The sequence below is a fragment of the Xenopus laevis genome, chromosome 7S, assembly GCF_017654675.1.
Source record: "Xenopus laevis strain J_2021 chromosome 7S, Xenopus_laevis_v10.1, whole genome shotgun sequence".
Classification (NCBI taxonomy): Eukaryota; Metazoa; Chordata; class Amphibia; order Anura; family Pipidae; genus Xenopus; species Xenopus laevis.
This window is the reverse complement of record NC_054384.1, coordinates 110853618-110876531: the sequence shown is the minus strand read 5'-3', so window position 1 is coordinate 110876531 and position 22914 is coordinate 110853618. Positions and strand designations below refer to the sequence as shown.

General features: G+C 41.1%; 1 protein-coding gene across 2 annotated transcripts in view; it reads left to right on the top strand.

Annotated features, from left to right (window-relative positions):
* Nucleotides 1-22914, top strand: part of pax7.S (paired box 7 S homeolog) — a 94819-nt gene that overhangs the window by 54685 nt on the left and 17220 nt on the right. For both annotated transcript variants that reach the window (XM_018228325.2, XM_018228324.2), the window contains exons 6-7: nucleotides 4172-4331; nucleotides 4947-5137. In XM_018228325.2, the coding sequence (XP_018083814.1) occupies nucleotides 4172-4331; nucleotides 4947-5137 (351 nt within the window). The remainder of the gene's footprint in view (nucleotides 1-4171; nucleotides 4332-4946; nucleotides 5138-22914) is intronic.

Genomic DNA, 22914 nt, shown 5'->3' with positions numbered 1-22914 from the left:
CCACAGCTGCTGAGCTTTCTTCCACCTTGGTGTAGATTAGTTACCCTTTAATCTCTCTTTTATTCTACAAACATGATTTGGGGGCAGTTAGTGTAGTAGTGCAAAGCAATGTTTGTACAGGTATGGGATCTGTTATCCGGAAACCCGTTATCCAGAAAGCTCTGAATTACAGAAAGACAATCTCCCATAGACTCCATTTTATCCAAAATTTTAAAAATGATTTCCTTTTTCTGTGTAACTATCGCTTGTACTTGATCCCAACTAAGATATAATTAATCCTTATTGGAGGCAAAACCAGCCTATTGGGTTTATTTAATGTTTATATGATTTTCTAGTAGACTTAAAGTATGAAGATCCAAATTACAGAAAGATCCATTATCCAGAAAACCCCAGGTCCCGAGCATTCTGGATAACAGGTCCCATACCTGTACTGGACTGGTGAGAACTGCACATAGATCCCTGTGCCTGACAGTTAAATCTCAGTTCCAAATGTATACGGAGATCCGAGGGATCCGGAGTGTGGAAAGATCTTTGTGTATAATAGGTCCCCTTGGGAAGGGGAGAGAAGAAAATGCAAAGGGGAAGTGGGTATTTGAAGTGGTAAAAGAAAGGAAGATACAAATGTCAGCAGGACTGGGATAATGTTACACTCTCTGAGAAAAGGGAAAGTAAACTAAGTGCAAGTGACAGTTTCACTGCTGAATTAGAAACAGGATAATGAATGTTCACTAATTAACCTTTGTTAATCGAAGCAGCTTTGCATTTTTGTATTTTTGTTCCTATTTCCATTTTTATTCAGCCTTTTTTCAACCTGGACCGTAAAACTCAGCCTTGTGACAACTTTATCATTAAACTCTTCATACTCAGGGGCAGATTTATCAAGGGTCGAATGAAAATTCGAATTAAAAAAAATGAAATAGGCCAAAATTCAATTCAAATTTGAAAAAAAATTAAACTATTCGAATATTGCAATTTATCATGTACTGTCTCTTTAAAACCTCGACTTCGACCATTCCCCATCTAAAACCTGCCGAATTGCTATTTTAGCCTATGGGGGACCTCCTAGAACCGATTTGGAGTCAATTGGTGGAATTTGAAAAATGCTTCGAATTCGATCGAATGCACTAAAACTTCGATTCGTAGGATTTGAATACACCCGAAGTTTAAAACTTTTATTTTTTTATTTTGATTGGTCTGTTTTTTAATCGAATTTAAGGGGTTAAAAAAACACAAATTACTTCGAAATTCAACCCTTGATAAATCTGACCCTTAAAGAGTGAAGTTAGAGACGTCCACAATCCGCTAGAGTGAAATATAAATACTCTTTTTTTTTAAAAAATCCCGTAGAAATGAATGGAGAGTGGCGGAATTTCACTCTAACAGACTGCAGCCGTCTGTAACTTCACTCTTTGATAAATGTTCCCCATTGTCTGGTTGCTGAGGTAAGTGGGACCCAAGCACCAGATAACGGTTTAAATTCCAAAGTGGAATTTTTTTAAAAAATGCATTAAAAAAAAATAAAAAGATGACTTTCTGCAAATTGTCCTTGATTACCGTAGTCTTCATCACACGGACCAGTTGTATTATACAGTCGTAAACTTTTATTCTCAAGATGCCTAGGGCAGTAACATAACTTAAAGGGGAACTAAACCCTAAAAATGAATGTGGCTAAAAATGTCCTGTTTTCTATAGTGAACTTATTGCACGAGGCTAAAGTTTGAGCTTGTCAATAGCAGCAATGATCCAGGACTTCAAACTTGTCACAGGGGGTCACCATCTTGGAAAGTGTCTGTGACACTCACATGCTCAGTGGGCTCTGATTGGCTGTTGAGAAGCTAAGCTTAGGGCTCGTCACTAATTATCCAGCAGCAGAAAATGAGCTTCCCTGGCTGTAATATAAGCTGATGCTACAGGTTTGCTGATTATTCAATTCTGATGCAAATTGCACTGGTTTCTGTGCTGCCATGTAGTAATTATGTGTATTAATTACTAATCAGCCTTATATTGTGACATTTCTATTCTATGTGTACTGTATATTGTGAGTGGCTCCCTAAGCTCAGTAAGTGACAGCAGCACAGAGCATGTGCAGTGCATCAGCAGAAAAGAAGATGGGGAGCTACTGGGGCATCTTTGGAGACACAGATCTTTACTGCTAAAGGGCTGTGGTTGCCTTGGGCTGGTACAGAAGCACAAAACATCATGTACAACATTTCTACCTACTTCTTTAGTTAGGCTTTAGTTCTCCTTTAAGGGTTTCACAGCAGATTATTTTAAGGGACCACCAAAACCTCGAGGAGCTTGAATTCCTGATGGGAGTGGGATGTATTCAGCAGACAAACCTTTTGAAGTGTGAGAGTTGTCTAACTCTGTGAGTAGAGTGAGCTCAATGAAGAAATATTGCACCTGTCCAAAAAAACACGGAATAGACCACCAGGGAGCAGAGGTTAAACAAAAGAGATTCTTATAAAACGTTAGCGCTGGAGTAAAATCAGAATACGCACTCAAATCCCTTGCACCCACTCAGTTGGAATGAGCCCCCTGGAATGTAGGGAGACGCTGCTGATTGCGTAACCTCCACCCATAGGATCTGGCATGTTGTATAGGGACTTTGCCAGTCTCCCTGGAGCAGCTGTCGGTAACATTCCTCCCCCATTCCTCACGCCAACGACCTGCCAGATGAATTCTCTTCCCACCGGGTCTCAGCCGACCACCCAACTGCCATGTCCTGACTTGGAATGAGTCACTGGCAGACAGAGGAAAGGCCCCAGAGAATAAACAGCTTCTCTATAAAATGCACGGAGACCCCTGTAAACATTTATTACAATCCCAGTAATGAGTTTTTTACTTAAAGGGGAAGTAAAGTGTAAAATATAATAATAGGTGATGTAAAGGCAAAAATAAAATCCAATACAAATCTCCACACAGTCGCCGACTGCTCTACAGGGAAACAAACAAAGCTGCTTGAGTTCTGCATGGCTGGGAAGTAAGGCGGGGGCTCCCCCTGCTGTACATAAGTAGGATTGTTTCCCTGCAGAGCAGTTAGGGACCGTCTGACAATTCCTATCCACAGCAGTAAATGAAGGGAGAATTTCACTGCATACAGTCAGGTTTCTTATAAAAATGGTACACATTATTTAATTAAAGTATATTGGAGATAGGTTTCTTTTTTATTAAAGAAAGTAAAAATGGGATTTTATTTTTTTGCATTTGCACGCCTTTTAACTCCATTTAATTATAGGAAGCTCATTGGGTTGCTGATTCCCTTCTGTGGATACATCCCAATCCCGGTGCCGTGATCTTGTTGAGGTTTAGAAGTTTTGATTATTTATTTTATATGTTTATCTGGTGCCTGCACAAAGAAACCTGCGACCCCCCCAGTCTCATGTGCATCTTATTACACAGATAATATATATTCATAGTATGGACCAAAAGGATCCTAAAAGTAATTAAAAAAACAACAACAACAATATAATGCAAGAAATGGTTCATCATGAATTGCACATAAAGTGAACATTAATTGTAACTGCATTACTTTACTTTTTGCTGTTTTACCGGCTGTTTAATAATGATTTGCTGCTTAATATCGGATTTAGTATATAAAAGCGCAATTACTTGTGTTAAAGGGGTTGTTTGCCTTTAAATTAACTTTTACTATATTGTAGATAGCAATATTCCGAGACAATCTGCAATTGGTTTTAATTTTTTATTATTTGTGGTTTTTGATTTTTTTTAGCTTTTTATTCAGCAGCTCTCCAGTTTGCAATTTCAGCCATCTGGTTGCTAGGGTCCAAATTCCCCTAGCAACCATTCATTGATTGGAATAAGAGACTGGAATATGAATAGGAGAGGCCTGAATAGAAAGATGAATAATAAAAAGAAACAATAACAATAGATCTGTAGTCTTACAGAGCATTTGTTTTTAGATGGGGTCAGTGACCCCCATTTGAAAGATGGCAAGGATTAGAAGAAAAAAGCAAATAACTCAATAAGTATAACATATAAATAATGAAGACCAATTGTAAAGTAGCTAGGAATTGGACATTCTATAACATACTAAAAGTTACCTCATAGGTGAACCATCCCTTTAAGAGGTTGTCCAGAGAATATGTTTTTACCTTTATTATAGTGCTGGTTATTTAACAGGTGTATTTTCCCTTTTCTGTTCTTTTAGGTCTGGTTCAGCAACCGCAGGGCACGTTGGCGCAAGCAGGCAGGAGCCAATCAACTCGCAGCATTTAACCACCTCCTCCCTGGAGGGTTCCCTCCCACTGGAATGCCGGCACTGCCACCCTATCAGCTCCCAGAGTCCCCCTACTCAAGCCTTGGCCAAGGTCAGGACATATTTACAGCCTGTTATTAACAACCATAGGAATTGCACTATTTATAATTAGCTTTAACTGCTTGTATTTCCTCATTATTGTGAAGTCATACATATAAGCCTTTTTGACCCATCAATGCTTATAATACACAAGAGCCATGAATATCCTGTAAATGATATCCTTATAAACGGTGCTTAGTGATGTCATCAGTTATAATCGGAGCTTAGTGATGTCATCAGTTATAATTGGAGCTTAGTGATGTCATCAGTTATTATCGGAGCTTAGTGATGTCACCAGTTATAATCGGAGCTTAATGATGTCATCAGTTATAATCGGAGCTTAGTGATGTCATCAGTTAGAATCGGAGCTTAGTGATGTCATCAGTTATAATCGGAGCTTAGTGAAGTCATCAGTTATAATCGGAGCTTAGTGGTGTCATCAGTTATAATCGGAGCTTAGTGAAGACATCAGTTATAATTGGAGCTTAGTGATGTCATCAGTTATAATCGGAGCTTAGTGATGTCATCAGTTATAATCGGAGCTTAGTGATGTCATTTCTGTCACATGACTCACTGAAACTTGTGCATTATAATAACTCTGACCTCTGCCTTGTGCTTTTACTTATAGATGTAGGAAGCACAGTTCATAGACCCCAACCTCTACCTCCCTCTTCTATGCACCAGGGAGGCCTTTCAGCTGCTGACACAGGTTCTGCCTATGGTGCCAGACACAGCTTCTCCAGCTACTCCGACAGTTTCATCAACCCAGGAGGACCTTCCAATCACATGAACCCCGTCAGTAATGGCCTCTCCCCGCAGGTAAGGAAATTGACAGTTGCAAAAGGCTATGGTTGTATTGCACTTGTACAATGTATCTGGAAAGGGCAAGTCATCTAAGGCAGAGTAGGAGTTTACTCCTGGGAGTTGGAAGTTGTCACTGAACAAAATAAAATACAGGGTAAAAATTCACAATTTATATATATAGGAGGTGCCATATTGATTCCCTTAGACAGTACAGTATGAGGGTATAGCTTATTGTGTGCCCAGAACATTCCTTCTCTGTATATTTGTATTTATACATATGGGAGGAGGAGGTGCCATATTGATTCCCTTAGACAGTACAGTATGAGGGTATAGCTTATTGTGTGCCCAGAACATTCCTTCTCTGTATATTTGTATTTATACATATGGGAGGAGGAGGTGCCATATTGATTCCCTTAGACAGTACAGTATGAGGGTATAGCTTATTGTGTGCCCAGAACATTCCTTCTCTGTATATTTGTATTTATACATATGGGAGGAGGAGGTGCCATATTGATTCCCTTAGACAGTACAGTATGAGGGTATAGCTTATTGTGTGCCCAGAACATTCCTTCTCTGTATATTTGTATTTATACATATGGGAGGAGGAGGTGCCATATTGATTCCCTTAGACAGTATAGTATGAGGGTATTTATTATGTGCACAAAATATTTGATCTTCTTCATTGGTTTATACATGTCATACATAGGCTGTTAAAGTCAATATCCGTAATGAACATATTTATCGGCATCTTCATACCACAAATGTCATGTTTACTCCTGTAATGTCACTACAGGTTTGTGTAGACTTAACAAAAATTGTTGGAAGTTTTTTTCTGATCTGGTTGTGTATTACTACTGGGAATGCACTTTTGAGTGATGGTTCAAGCTGATATGTGACCTTATCATATAGAAAGAAATATATATATATATATATAGGGTCAGTGGCGTAACTAGATATTACTGGGCCCCACAGCAAATTATTTTTCAGGCCCCCAAAATGTTTAGAGGTTGACTTGTTTCTCCAATATTTATTGAAATTGTATATGAATTAGGGCCTCATGGGGCCCCTATACCTCCTGGGCCCCCCTGCAGCCGCAGGGTCTGCTTCCTCTATAGTTACACCCCTGTATAGGGTAATACACATACTATCAGCAGATACATTCAAAGTATATATTGTGAGTTCAATCACTTTATTATAAGTGTTGTTGATGAACCAGAAGCAGATTTCCTTTCGTTGATGTGAGAGCAACGCTGTATAAAACTGTCTCCAGGCTGGTGGGTCGCCCGCTACTTACTCCCTCGTTTCTCCTCGTTGCCGCGTTTCTTTCTCTTCGAAGGCGATGTGCTTATAATAAGCATTGAAAATGAGGCTTGCTGTGCAGGGGAGGGGAACTGTAAGGGATGTTAAATACTACAAAATTAGTAATAAAAAAACTGATGCAAATCATCGGTAAAGAGAAAATTATGCGCAATTACCCGGCGATATTGGGCAGCTCGGCCCACCCTCGACCAACAAGATCTCATTAACAAGCAGAAAATAAGATTGAAATGGTGAGTAAAAGAGCTGAGAAATGAATTTCAATGCTGCATTTGTCCACAATTACCCCCTCGTTCACACATATTTTATTGCCATTTTTTTATTCTTCTTAATCTCTCCATCCCTCAAAGCAGATTGGCGCCATCCTGGCATTACAGAGGCTGAGGGACGAGAATTAAGGATTTTTTCCTCTGTGAATGTCGGAGCTCTCGGCCTCTTGCTGCTGCGCGTGGATAACAGAACCTGGAAGAGATCACAAGGCAGTGGGAATATAGGGGTGACCACGTCTTTGCTGCATTGTAGGGCTCTCATTGAATTTATTCGCCAGCCGTGGATTCGCGGCTAAATTTAGAATTTCGCCATATGCAAAACTTTGCTCATAAAAATAAACACTCGTTGACATTAACACATTAATGGCAATGGACGCATTTGGAGCGAGAAAAATTGTTGCGCCCATAAAAATTGTCTTGCGTAAAAACGCCCATTGACTTCAATGCGTTCTGCAAATTTATTTTGCCATTTTGCTGTTTTTTTTCGCAGTTTTGCAAATTTTCAGTGAAGTGAAACGGGACAACTTCGCTCGTCACTAGTCAGAGCGTGTTCATTCTCAGTACTCACTACTAAAGGTGGCCACAGACGTTACGATTATGATCCTTCCTGAAAAAGATGTTTCCAAAAAAGATTGCTCGTTTCAATACACACGTTAGTGATGTGCTGGCCGACCCTACACCCATGGGGCACCAAATCTTCGGGTCGCGGGCGGGTCCGGCTCTTCTCCTGCTCTCCCTGCCTTTGACCTAGCACTTCTGGCACCTATATTTATAGACTCGAGCCCACCCTGCCCCTTTTGTGGCGTCACTGGGGGGCGAAATTTCTCAACCCGCACCTCACTAACACACGTGTAGAGCTGAATCATCAGATAAACATATAGGGGTAAATTTATCAAAGAGTGAAGTTCCGCCATTAGAGTGAAATTCCGCAGCTCTCCATTCATTTCTATGGGATTTTGAAAGGCGTATTTATCAATGGGTGAAAGTGAAATTTCACCCTTTGATAAATACGCCTTTAAAAACCCCATAGAAATGAATGGGAAGTGGCGGAATTTCACTCTAGTGGCGGAACTTCACTCTTTGATAAATTTACCCGCTAGACTCAATAGAATTCTACTTGTATCTGATGATTCAGCACTAACAATGGCCAAAGTTCGGGTTAGGAATGCACCGGATCCACTATTTTGGATTCGGCCAAACCCCCGAATCCTTCGCGAAAGATTTGCCCGAATACCGAACCGAATCGGAATCCTAATTTGCATATGCAAATTAGGGATTGGAAGGGGAAAACATTTTTTACTTCCTTTTCCCATTTTTTGACAAAAGGTCACAAGATTTCCCTCCGCGCTCCTAATTTGCATATGCATATGCAAATTAGGATTTGGTTCGGCCGGGCAGAAGGGTTCCGCCAAATCCGAATCCTGCTGAAAAAGGCCGAATCCCGAACCGAATCCTGAATTCAGTGCATCCCTAGTTCGGGTCCCTTCAAAGGCGCCCGATCCAAAGCTTCTGGCCAGTCAGATTGACGAGCCAACCGATATCCAAGTCTTCTGCCAATATCTCCCATTAATCACACACTGAATAAAGTATGAAAATGTGTTCGTACAATATTATTGGTGTGTCTATGGCCACCTTAACAGAACTGAGCCAGTGTTGATCCAAAGGCTTTTCTGATGTCACAATAAAGCAGGGGTCGCCAATCGCTGAGCCGCGGATAGTCTTCAACTGGGCCGCCGAGCCTAAGGGACAATTAACACAGTGAATTGGATGCTGGCGCTCCAGAATTGGACACCGACCCCTCCAGACCCCTCCCGACCACCTCCGGAACCCCCCAGTCCACCGTTCCCCGGGCCCTGGAATAAAGCATAATGTATATTTTTCGGTGTATCTTCCCATACAGTTATCCAGCAATGCTATGTCTGTACTGTATTTCTATTGGGGGTAGTGTTGTTCTGGTGGGCAGCTTTATTTCTGAAGATACAGAGTAGGGAGTTACAGTTTCTGCCACCCCAATCTTTTTTCTGTGCATTTTATTGGCAAGTTGTAAATCTTCTAAAAGCTGAAGCGATTCTCTCCCAAGGCAACGAGGGATATTGGATGGTTTTCTGGGAGCCGCCACCTGCTGCCGTCAGTCATTGCTATAGGGGGGGCATTAAATCTGCACATTCCATTACACGTGAGAAAAGCAGAAATCATCTCTCAGTTCAGAGGCCGGAGCTGGGATTTCCTACTCTCCCCAGAGAAGCAACAGAACTGAGAATTCCAGCCTGGTCCTGTCGCTCAATCATTACAAAAAGAAAAAACAAAATAATTCCATATTTATTCAGCAGCACGTTAACCCCATATTACTTCTGCGGGCGAGAAAATCTGAAAGAAATCCACATTTTCACTACCAGCGCCACAAATCATTCAATAAACCCCACCGGCCTTTGCTTGGGCAATAAATGACTTCTTGTGGCTAGTTATTATGCATAGAGTGCGCCGCCGCTTATATCATCACCTGTGCAGTTGAAAGGACTATTTTATTCCTTTGCCTTAACTACAGCGGAATGAAAAATTAATTGATATGTTGGGGGAAAACTCCTTTTCCATGACATTCTCATCTTGGGGAAACAAAGAGACTGAAAATGGGAATAAAAACCATGAAATTAGTCCTGTAAAACAAGCAAAGATGGAGCTGTGACATTCATACATAGACATGTCCCTGTACCTTACAGAAGCAAAGGTATATACTATATATATGTACTGTATATATATATACTGTATATATATAGTAATGCAGATGGGTTACAGGGACAAGATTCTGTTACTCCTGTAGAATTGCAGCTCCCAGAAAGGTTTTTTCCTCTGTAAAATCATCCATACCGGCCTTTCTATATTTTTATGTTTTTTTCCCTATAAATAACATTGGCCAGGCCCGGATTTGTGGAAAGGCCACCTAGGCCTGGGCCTAGGGCGGCAGGATTTTATTGGGGCGGCATGCTGCCCAACCACACCCACATTGGTTCAAAAACACTGGGCATGTGCAGAAGATACAATCATTTTGTAAATTTCCCGTGCCCAATCCACATTACTCAGGTCCCTATTATGAAAATTTGCAGGAATAAAGGGGGGGGCACGGGTGACGAACAACAATGGGCCTAGGGGCGCCCACTATGCAAATCCGGCCCTGACATTGGCATCAAGCAACATATTTACCGGCCAGATGGCAACCTTCTCTGTGGAGCGGGTCTGGGCCCACCAGGTTTTTTCCCAGTGTCCCACCAGGCCAGTCCAACGCTGCATCTCCTGGAATCAGGGACCTCTGCAGCTTAATGTTGGGTAGGAGATAACCTCCTGGCTTGGGTCCCTTGTTAGCGAGACCTGCAGGCTCCCTCGGCATCTGAACAAGAGGTTCCTGGGTGCACATTCACTTACAAACATTCCTCCATTATTTAGGAAACAAATATCTTCCTTCCAGCTCGCTCCTTCTCAAACACCTTCTTGTTCAGCTCGGTAACTAATCCCCTTATCTGAGCACAGAGCCGCCGGTGAGAAGGAGCTGGATAAAAGCAGATGCAAAATTAGCCGAATTCCGCCCCTGGCTCCCACCACATAACAAACACAGAAGGGTAAATCCATCAGCTGCAGCACAGACTCGCTTTCCTCTGAGCCCAGAGCTGATTCTTCATGGAGATAAAAACAAGGAACACTTTTATTGGGTTTGTTTTGCTTTTCTTTCACCCAAGAACAGAAGCCGCAAGATATTGAGAGTTGATAAATAGAGCTTAATAAACCCAACTTGGAGATGAGATTGATAAAGGAGTTGGCTCAGATATTAACTCACCCGCTGCCAAGTGAATCATTAAAGAGAAAACTAGGCACCTTATTGTGTCTGTGTCTCATATCCAGAACTTTATGATGGCCACAAAGGGGAACATCAACCTGGAGGCACAAACTGGCAAAAAGAAGTAAAACCAGTCTTTTGGACAGGGACGTACCGTATATACTCGAGTATAAACCGAGTTTTTCAGCCCCCAAAATATGCTGAAAAACTCGACCTCGGCTTATACTCGGGTCAAGCGCAAAAACGGTCTCCGGCGTCTTAGAATAGTCGCCGGCGTCTAAGAATAGTCGCCGGAGCCTAAGAATAGTCGCCGGCGTCCAAGAATATTCTCCAGCATCCAAGAATAGTCTCCAAGAATATTCGCCGGCATCCAAAAACGAGACGCCGGCACCTCCAATGGGAGCAGAAACCCTCAATTTTTTGATTAAAACTTACCAGAAGCTGCTGCATTTCTCACCCTAGGCTTATACTCGAGTCAATAAGCTTTCCCAGTTTTTGGAGGTAAAATCAGGTACCTTGGCTTATACTCGGGACGGCTTATACTCGAGTATATACGGTAACTACAGAGGAAGCAGACCCTGCGGCTGCAGGGGTCAGGAGCTATAGGGGCCCCACGAGGCCCTAATTCGTATACAATTTCAATAAATATTAGTAAAACAAGTCAATCTCTAGACATTTTGTGGGCCTGAAACATAATTCGCTGTGGGGCCCAGTTACATCTAGTTATACAGCTGCTTTTGGAAAATGGTCTAAGGACAGTATTACAGTGGAAGACAGAAACAACGGTGGTGCAACCTGAGTCTCAATAGACTGCCCAATATAATCAGACGGAACATCAACTAAACTGCTTTTTGGGCTGAGCAAGGTGCCGTGTTGGCAGCAGGGGTCAAGCAGCTTTCTTCATCTGACATAATATACCAGCTCCTACTATTTCATACATAACTATAAGGAAAATTTGGGCATGTGATAGACTAGATGACCATGCTCTACTGACAAAGGGATCCAATATGGCAGCTCATAAGCTTCAGTTGGAACTACACTAAAGGGGTTATTTATTAAAGTCCGAATGCCAAAAAACTGGAAAAATTCGAGTTGTTTTTAATATAAAATCTGATTTTCTTTTGCAAAAAAAAAACACTTGCATTTTTCATGATTTATTATACCCTGAGGATGGAAAAAGTCAGAATTTGAAAATCCTGCGTCTCAGGACCTGCCGAGATCGTATATAAGTCAATGGGAGAAGTCTGGAAGATATCCTGATCTGCGCCGGGTTTCGTGCAAAAATACGAAGATATTGTGGTTTTCGGACAAAAAATTTCATAGTTTCGGGTGGAAAATCAGATTTTTTGGGAAAATATATTCATAACTAAAGGGAAATAACTCGTACAGATTTGGTTGGAGTATATATCAGAAAATAATGAGATAAATTTGGATTTTGATAAATAACCCCCTAAGTGATGCCATACCCAACACCCCAGTATTTGTGTGGGCAACCCCAGTATTTGCCCCGTGAGGCAACTTTGGAAAACAAAGCGCTCTGATCGGCGATTTCGATTCTAGCCGGCGGGAAGCAATTCGGAAAGATTAGTCGCCCCGAAGAAGAGGAGATTTGTCATTGGGCGACTAATCTCCCCGAATCTGAGCGTGTGTCTCTGGCCTAAGAAATGAAGTGAACTCATTATGTCTGGTTCCCTTTGTACCCCAGTTATTGTGCACTTGGGCAGCCAATATTTATCACCAGAACAACACCTGTCATTGTGGAACTAACGGCAAACGCTGTCAACTGACCTTTCCCCCTGCAGAAAGTTCCCTGGATCTCACTGTATTTACTATTACTTGTGCAAACCATTGGGGGGGGGTATTGTTTCTGCAGTCGCCTCTTCTAGATTTATAGTTTCTATGAGTTCTTTATGCAATATGTTATCTTGTATTAAATAACGGAAGGTGAATGAAAAGTTCATTCTTTAAATTCGCTATATGCAACTTGTATACAGTATATGTATTATAATAGGTATAAATCTCTGTATAAATCTCACATTCCTTTATAGGTTTTAATTCTTAGATCTCCTGTAAGGGTCCCCGGCGACAAATCTCCTCTTCTTCGGGGCGACTGTAAATTGCGGCGGGATGGCCCTCGGAGCGCTCCGTTTTCCAAGGTTGTCTCACAAAGAAACTTCAGGCGACTTCGGAAAACGAATCGCTCAGAGTGCCATCCCGCTGTCGATTTACATTCTAGTCGAAGGGAGGCAGTTCAGTGATATTAGTCGCCTCGAAGAAGAGGAGATTTGTGCCCTGACCCTAAAGGGGTAGAAAACCCTGATGCCCATTATCAAGTGCAAAAAATGACATAATCTCTCTATATATAAGATAACGGCTAAATGCCTGACATGGGGCTGGGAATCAGCATTCTCATTGGTCAGGTCTTTTGCATTTATAATGAAGTTTTTGATCTGTAGAATTCTCATTGGGGAATTTTCTTGCCTCCATTTTCAAGACCTTCTATAGCAGGGATCCCCAACCTTTTGAACCCGTGAGCAACATTCAGAAGTAAAATGAGTTGGGAAGCAACACAAGCATAAAAAATGTTCTTGGGGTGCCAAATAAGGGCTGTGATTGGCCATTTAGTAGCCCCTATGTGGATTGGCAACCTACATTGAGACTCTGTTTGGCAGTACAACTGGTTTTTATACAACTAAAACTTGCCTCCAAGCCTGGAATTCAAAAATAATCACCTGCTTTGAGGCCACTGGAAGCAACATCCAAGGGGTTGGGGAGCAACATGTTACTCACGAGCTACTGGTTGGGGATCACTGGCCTATAGAAAACTAGGGGGTTCTGTGGGACGACTGGGTTTACAGTCCCTTTAAGGATGTAATTTGCTGTCTCTTGCTCTCTCTCTCTCTCTATATATATATATTAATATTTATACTCAAGTGTGTGACAAGATAAGATCCGCTCGTTTGGCGAAGTCACCAAATGAGTGGATCCTTTCCCAATATACCCACCAACGGGCAGGCGATATCGGGTTAATCCGAACTATTAGTTAACAACGAAGAGACTGGGCGCTGACAGATTGTAGGACTGCATTAACTATCTGACAAGGTCCTTGCAGGAAAAATCTGATCTGCCTGATATTAGGACGGTTTTTGGGCTGATATCGATCGGGAAGACCCATCGGACGCCCCAGATAAGCTGCCGAATCCATCTAAAGGACCGATATCGGCAGCTTTAATGGTTATCTTTATATATTATATCTATTCATAAAAATTATTGACAGGTAAAGGCAGCAAATCATTATTAAAAGCATTTCTTCCACTAGATGGTGCTGTTCCATTAAAGTCTGCAGGGACTATTACCCAGACAGAGCAATCGTGGCATTTAATATCTTATGAATAAAAATAAATAAGCAAACTTTAGGCTAAACAGGCTACATTTCCCATTAAAGAGAATTAATCAGGGGTTTTCTTCACATCTTTCCTAATGCCTAGAAAAATCAAGCCAACACCAACCTGCTTCTACATTTTAGTTTCCCATTACTACAAGTAAATGACCTTCCTATTCAGTGGCGTAACTAGATATTACTGGGCCCCACAGCAAATTATTTTTCAGGCCCCCAAAATGTTTAGAGGTGGACTTGTTTCTCCAATATTTATTGAAATTGTATATGAATTAGGGCCTCGTGGGGCCCCTATACCTCCTGGGCCCCCCTGCAGCCGCAGGGTCTGCTTCCTCTATAGTTACCTATTTGTACAGCAGCAACTCTGCACAAGCAGCGATTCCAAAACGAACCCAAGAAGCTCAGAGAGAAACCGACTCTTGTGAATCCTCCGCACACGACAACTCTTGGTTTTTATGCGACTCTCCTTCATATGGAAACAGAGAGAGGAGGTATTAAATAAAAAGAAATAAATAAAATCCTAGGAAGAAAGAGGCTCCCTTATCTCTGGGAGACAGTTGTCAGGAATCACTTTGGCTCAGTCGTTTTGTCTCCGTGCTACTTTGCTGTCAATCCGGCCTCAGGACACGGATCAAAGGAGAGAGCCGAGCTCTGCTGACTCCCCTGATCCCCTCCGTTCACAAAATATTTTAAAAAAAACCATCGAAGGAGAAGCTCTGCGCCACTTCAAATAGGAAATAGAGAAGAGCGAGAAAGTGATAGTGAAGGAGGGAGGGAAAAGGGAAAGGGACAAACAAGAGGTGCAAGGAACCAAGATTCCCAAACTTGAAATCCTCATCTCACGGCTGCACAGCATTGTGGGTCTTCGGGAAACGAAAGGGTTAAAAATGGAACGGAATTTGTTGGATGAAAGTTTTTTTTTCATTAATAGTGATTACAGTTGTAGCGGCACGGCTGCCTTTAGGTGATTTCTCCTATTTATGCAGAAGTACAGGAATTACACGTAGACGGATGTACAAACTGCATTGTAGCCCCCCATGTATGAATGACATTTAGGCAAGTGTGTAAATTGTATAAAGACGACACAGACAGAGAGAGAAATGTATATAAATATATGAGCTGCCTGTGTGTGCAAAGCTAAATCCCATCTATAAAAATACACCCAAAAAATAGAAATGCCCAGTATATGTACATTACAATACTAAAATGTTTATCATAGCGTACTATACCGATACCAATAGTAGCAACACAGCACTTAGCAGAGACCGTGAAAATGCCCCAGTAGCACAGGGAAAACATCTTAAGGAGCGACTAATCTCCCCAAACTGCCTCCCACCGGCAAAGTGATACAACTATGGGCGACTTCGCAAAACGAATCGATCCGAGTGCCATTCCGCCGGCGATTTACATTCTAGCCGGCGGGAGGAGGCAGTTCAGGGAGATTAGTCGCCCCGAAGAAGAGCAGATTTGTCGACGGGCAAATAATCTCCCCGAATCTGAGCGAGTGTCTCTGCTCTAAATAGTCGGTGTCTCACTGGCAGGGTCTGAATGGGCCGGTGGGACACCAAGAAAAAACCCGGTGGGCCCTGTCGGCCCAGACCAACTCCCTGTCCCGGCTGCCCCCAAACCTCCTCCTGGCCCAGTCGCTCTAGGTAAAGGGTACACGTAGGGTTGCCACCTTTTCTGGAAAAAAAAACTGGCCTTCCTATATATTTACCTTTTTTCCTTATTAATAACATTGGGATCACTGACCTTCCTATATATTTATCTTTATTCCCTATTAATAACATTGGGATCACTGACCTTCCGATATATTTATCTTTATTCCCTATTAATAACATTGGGATCACTGACCTTCCTATATATTTATCTTTATTCCCTATTAATAACATTGGGATCACTGACCTTCCTATATATTTAGCTTTATTCCCTATTAATAACATTGGGATCGCTGGCCTTCCTATATATTTATCTTTATTCCCTATTAATAACATTGGGATCACTGACCTTCCTATATATTTATCTTTATTCCCTATTAATAACATTGGGATCACTGACCTTCCTATATATTTATCTTTATTCCCTATTAATAACATTGGGATCACTGACCTTCCTATATATTTATCTTTATTCCCTATTAATAACATTGGGATCACTGACCTTCCTATATATTTATCTTTATTCCCTATTAATAACATTGGGATCACTGACCTTCCTATATATTTATCTTTATTCCCTATTAATAACATTGGGATCACTGACCTTCCTATATATTTATCTTTATTCCCTATTAATAACATTGGGATCACTGACCTTCCTATATATTTATCTTTATTCCCTATTAATAACATTGGGATCACTGACCTTCCTATATATTTATCTTTATTCCCTATTAATAACATTGGGATCACTGACCTTCCTATATATTTATCTTTATTCCCTATTAATAACATTGGGATCACTGACCTTCCTATATATTTATCTTTATTCCCTATTAATAACATTGGGATCACTGACCTTCCGATATATTTATCTTTATTCCCTATTAATAACATTGGGATCACTGACCTTCCTATATATTTATCTTTATTCCCTATTAATAACATTGGGATCACTGACCTTCCTATATATTTATCTTTATTCCCTATTAATAACATTGGGATCACTGACCTTCCTATATATTTATCTTTATTCCCTATTAATAACATTGGGATCACTGACCTTCCTATATATTTATATTTATTCCCTATTAATAACATTGGGATCACTGACCTTCCTATATATTTATATTTATTCCCTATTAATAACATTGGGATCACTGACCTTCCTATATATTTATCTTTATTCCCTATTAATAACATTGGGATCACTGACCTTCCTATATATTTATATTTATTCCCTATTAATAACATTGGGATCAAGCATCATTTTTATCGGCCAGGCCAGTAAAATAGCAGCCAGGTGGCAACTCTAGGTACATGCGAGTGGGGGGTGGGTACAAGTGTGCATGGGAGGGGCTTTGCAGTAAGGGTGGGGGGTTGTAGGGGGGCCCCTGAGACAGCAGAAGCGGTGGGCCCCGGGCCCCCCAGTCCAACCCTTCCAACATGGTTGCACAGCTTTGTTGTTCTAGATGCACCAGAGGGGGCCCGGACTGCAGGGTTTGCTTCCTCTATAGCTAAAAATGCCATTTTATATTAAACCTAAGGGAGCATTTGATAAATGTAGGGTGTGGAGTTGGTGGGTGCAGCTGGCACACACACAGTTAATCCTCGGTGCTGGGGAGGAATCGGTAGAAGAGCGAATCTCTCTAAGGAGCTGCTTTATAAGCTGAAATAGCAACAAACGGGCAGCCCCATCTGCTAGAGGAATCCAAGCGCAGGGCTCCAGCTGAGAACCATTTCACTATTTATTTACATGTAATTACAACTAGGAGGTGCCCATATTAACACTGTCAACTGTAATTTGCCCTGACATTTCTCCCCTCCCTTCTCCTCGTCTCCCAGGCGGCCGCTCTATTCTCAGTAAAGTTTGTGCAATCCGGTGTGACTGACACACTCGGCCGAGCAGCACTTTCTGCACCAGGAGCGGCTGTGACTGTATCCGGCACAATAGTAGCGACTCTCTCGGCAGTGAACTCCGCTCTAATGGGCACATCCACGGAGAGTTTACACAAAGTCGCCATTTATTGCTTCTTCCAAATATTCTTTTACAGTTTTGCCCATAATTTCAGTGCCGCAGGTCACTTTTGGGGCTGGATAATTATAAAATAACGATGTCTTACAAAGACATTATTTTTCAGCAGAGGAATACGTCATTAAATAATCATACGGCTGCCTAAGTGCAGGATTAGATGATGCGTTTTGACCCGACACATCGCAATGCGACTAAACGTATGCGACGTTTCGGATGGTGAAAACGGAAGTGAAGGAGAATCGCACGTAAACAAGGCAGCACGCTGTGTTTTCATCCGACAGTCAGATCAATGTAGTTGTTTACGTGCGATTCTCCTTCACTTCCGTTTTTACTAAACCATCCGACACGTCGCACATGTTTAATCGCATTGCGACGCGTCGGGTCAAAACGCATCATCTAGTCCTGCCCTTAGGGTTGTTGTAGTGTAGCAATGATCCAAGCGGGCCTCTGATTTTGCACATCAGAAGTTACGGGACCTGTTATCCAGAATGCTCGGGACCTGGAGTTTTCCGGATAACAAATCTTTCCATAATTTGGATCATTATATCTTAGTTGGGATCAAGTACAAGCGACTGTTTTATTATTACACAGAAAAAAGAAATCATTTTTTAACATTTGCATTATTTGGATAAAATGAAGCCTATGGGAGACGGCCTTTCCGTAATTCGGCGTTTTCTGGATAATGGGTTTCCAGATAACAGATCCCATACATATATCTATATATATATATATATATATATATATATATATATATATCTATATATATATATATATATATATATATAATAAAAGGCACAATGGGGGTTATTTACTAAACTCCAAATGCAAAAATCACGAAAAAAATTTAAATCGGAATTTATTAAACCCAGAGGATGGAAAAGTCCGAATCGGAATATCTGCCATCTGACCTGTCGAGGTTCCATATATGTCAATGGGAGAAGTCCCAATGATTTTTTGATGTGCGCTGGGTTTTTGGCAATACCCCGAAGTTTTCGGTCAAAATTCGGGAAAAAATCTTGAGAATCGGATGAAAGATCTGAAAAAATCGTGAAAATCAGATTTTTCGCATTTTTTTGGGGATTTTTTCCTGCAAACAAAATTTTTGGTAAAGTGTATTAATAAATAAGCCCCTTAGTGCGCTGAACACTGGATATACATTGAAATAAAACCCATTTACATTCAAGATAAGTTGGAGTGCGGGTCCTTCTGTTAGACTATATATATATATAATGAAAGGCACTAATTGTGCAGAGGAGCAGTTACCAATAACAACCAATAAGATTATTACATTATTATTATTATTATTATTATTATTAGGTTTTTATTACATATAGGGTGGTCATGTCATACACAGAAGCCTGGGATTGGGGAAGGGAAGAGTCATATCTGGCCCTAAATCTGCCCAGCAGGACAGCACCATACTTAGCAGTCAATAAAGAACCAGTTTAACCCCTGGGTAGTGTCTGTATTGGTAGTTATCAGCCATTTAACTCCTTATTGATGAGGCACCAGCAGCCTAAATCAGATCTCTGCCTGACCTACACCTGTGCCACTAATTCCATCAATATCTCTCTCCAGGGGGTTCACAGAGGTTGTTAAAACCCTTCAGCATGTGACCTCCCAAATATCCCAGTATGTGTCCCCCCAACATTCCCTCTGTCCTGGGTCAGTTTGGAACATTCCGGAGGGGTAGAGGTCACTGGTCTGAAGTCTTGTTCAGGAAAGTCGTGTTTTTTCCTTCTATTTCTGGATTAACTGCGAATAATCTTGGTATCATGTGATCATTAGTGATGGGCGAATTTGCCCCGTTTTGCTTTGTTGAAAAAATTTGCGCATTTCCCGCAAAATTCGAAAAGCAGCGGCAAAATTTGCGAAACACACCGGCGTCAATTTGCAGGCGTCAAAATCAAAATTCCGATGACAATTTGACACGCACATATTTTATTCATTTGCACTAAAGTCAATGGGTGTGCGGTAAATTGTCGCCGGGGTCAGAATTGTCGTTGCGTGTTCGCGCCGGCTGAATAAATTCGTCCATTACTTGTGATCATGTATTAACTGCTATAATTTTCGGATCATGTGATCATGTATTAACTGGCAGCGATTACAAGTTCCTAAAATTGAATATTTTTTTATATTCAATTTTGAAATCTGACATGGGGCTAGACATATTGTTAGTTTCCCAGCTGCCCCCAGTCATGTGACTTGTGCCCGCACTTTAGGAGAGAAATGCTTTCTGGCAGGCTGCTGTTTTTCCTTCTCAATGTAACTGAATGTGTCTCAGTGGGACCTGGATTTTACTATTGAGTGTTGTTCTTAGATCTACCAGGCAGCTGTTATCTTGTGTTAGGGAGCTGTTATCTGGTTACCTTCCCATTGTTCTGTTGTTTGGCTGCTGGGGGGGGGAATGGGAGGGGGGTGATATCACTCCAACTTGCAGTACAGCAGTAAAGGGTGACTGAAGTTTATCAGAGCACAAGTCACATGACTGGGGGCAGCGGGGAAATTGACAATATGTCTAGCCCCATGTCAGATTTCAAAATTGAATATAAAAAAATCTGTTTGCTCTTTTGAGAAATGGATTTCAGTGCAGAATTCTGCTGGAGCAGCACTATCAACCGATGTGTTTTGGAAAAAAAAAAAATTCCCATGACAGTATCCCTTTAAGAACATACGGATAGAAGTAATTTAATAATCATTGACCTAAACTGTCGTTGGTAGAGAATCCCACTTAAAATATATTTTTTTAAATAATCATTTTTATAACCTTGAATATATATATATATATAATAGACGGGTCCTTTAGTTGGTCTTTATTCAGTATGATGAGGTGGGAACACCTCCAGCCTTAATGAATTTCATGGGAAGATTCAGCGGCCGGACCCTTTTTTATAATGTGCAAATCCCATTGAGGAGAATGATATGCGCGTCCCATCGGGCAGGACTCGTAAGAATGGCGGCAAATTGAATTATTACTGACTCCATTTTGTACCTGGGAGAATGTGCAGGGCTTTTGTTAATAGAAACTAATAATGTATAACAGGGAAATGCCATTGAGTAACAGAGATTTGTACTAATGGCAGAGCGAGAGAAATCTACCGCTATTAACCTACGGATGATCAGTGTAAATGTGCTGGACAGGAGTTTCTGGATAACAGATCTTTCCATAATGTGGATCTTCATACCCTAGAAAATCCGTTAAAAATTAAAAAAGCTCATTAAGCTGGTTTTGCCTCCAATTTGGATTAATTATATCTTGGTTTGGATCAAGGTTTTCCAGATAACAGATCTTTCTGTAATTTGGATTTTCATACCTTAAGGGTAGGACTACACGGACATTTTCGGCGCGATCCGACGTGCTGTGACAAAACGCAGTGTTGATCCGCCATGACGCGACTGTCGTATGCAGACGCTGCACAGTCCAACAGTCGTGTCGCGTCGGATCAACGCTGCGATTTCATCCGACAATGAATTCACTTACCTTATTTCCGTCGCTTGCGATTTGATGCCGGCGTTTTGTTGCAACACGTCGGAAAACGTCCGTGTATTCCTACCGTAAATCTCCTAGAAAATCATCTAAATATAAAATAAACCCAATAAGCTGATTTTGCTTCCAAAAAGGATTAATTATATCTTAGTTGGGATCAAGGTTTTCCAGATAACGGATCTTTCTGTCATTTGGATCTTCATACCTTAAGTCTCCTAGAAAATCGTATAAACATGAAATAAACCCAATAGGCTGATTTTGCTTCCAATAAGGATTAATTATATCTCAGTTTGGATCAAGTACACGGTACGGGTGTTGGATCCGTTATCCAGAATTACGTAAAGGCCGTCTCCCATAGACTCCATTTTATCCAAATAATCTGAATATTTAAAAATTATTTCCTTTTTCTGTGTAATAATAAAACAGTCGCTTGTACTTGATCCCAACTAAGATATAATTAATCCTTATTGGAGGCAAAACCAGCCTATTGGGTTTATTTCATGTTTATAGGATTTTCTAGGAGACCTAGGGGCCGATTCACTAAATTCGAGTAAAGGATTCGAAGTAAAAAAACGTCGAATTTCGAAGTTTTTTTTGGGCTACTTCGACAATCGAATGGGCTACTTCGACCTACGACTTCGAATCGAAGGATTCGAACTAAAAATCGTTCGACTATTCGACCATTCGATAGTCGAAGTACTGCCTCTTTAAAAAAAACTTCGACCCCCTAGTTTGCCACCTAAAAGCTACCGAACTCAATGTTAGCCTATGGGGAAGGTCCCCATAGGCTTGGCTAAGTTTTTTTGGTCGAAGGATATTCCTTCGATTGTTGGATTTAAATCCTTCGAATCGTTCGATTCGAAGGATTTAATCGTTCGATCGAAGGAATAATCCTTCGATCGTTTGATCATACTATCTGCGCTAAATCCTTCGACTTCGATATTCAAAGTCGAAGGATTTCAATGCCCAGTCGAATATCGAGCGTTAATCAACCCTCGATATTCGACCCTTAGGGGCTGATTCTTTAAGGGTCGAATATCGAGGGTTAATTAATCCTCAATATTCGACTAGGAATTGAAATCCTTCGACTTCGAATATCGAAGTCGAAGGATTTAGCGCAAATTCTGCGATCGTACGATCGAAGGATTTTAATCCAGCCATCGAAGGAATATCCTTTGATCAAAAAAACTTAGCCAAGCCTTCGGTAGCTTTTATCTGCCGAACTAGGGGGTCGAAGTTTTTTTTAAAGAGACAGTACTTCGACTATCGAATGGTCGAATAGTCGAACGATTTTTACTACGAATTCTTCGATTCGAAGTCGTAGTCGTAATCGAAGGTCGAAGTAGCCCATTCGATGGTCGAAGTAGCCCAAAAAAACCTTCGAAATTCGACGTTTTTTTACTTCGAATCCTTCACTCGAATTTAGTGAATCGGCCCCCTAAGGTATGAAGATCCAAATTATGGAAAGATCTGTTATCAGGAAACCCCCATCTCCCGAGCATTCTGGATAACAGGTCCCATACCTGTACTGCTTTGTTATTACAGCGAAAAACGAAATCATTTTTAAAAATTTGGATAAAATGGGAGACAACCTTCCTGTAATTTGCAGCTTTCTGGATAACAGGTTTCCGGATAACAGATCCCATACCTGTATTTGTAAAGTGGTTACTACTTACCCATCCAAATGAATTGTACCTGAGCCAAAAGATACCGTTTTCTGTCATTCTGTAAAATAATAATGTTCAAATCAATAGGTCGGACGTTCTTTTTTTGGGGTTGGGGGGTTCAGGCAACGGCAGCGAG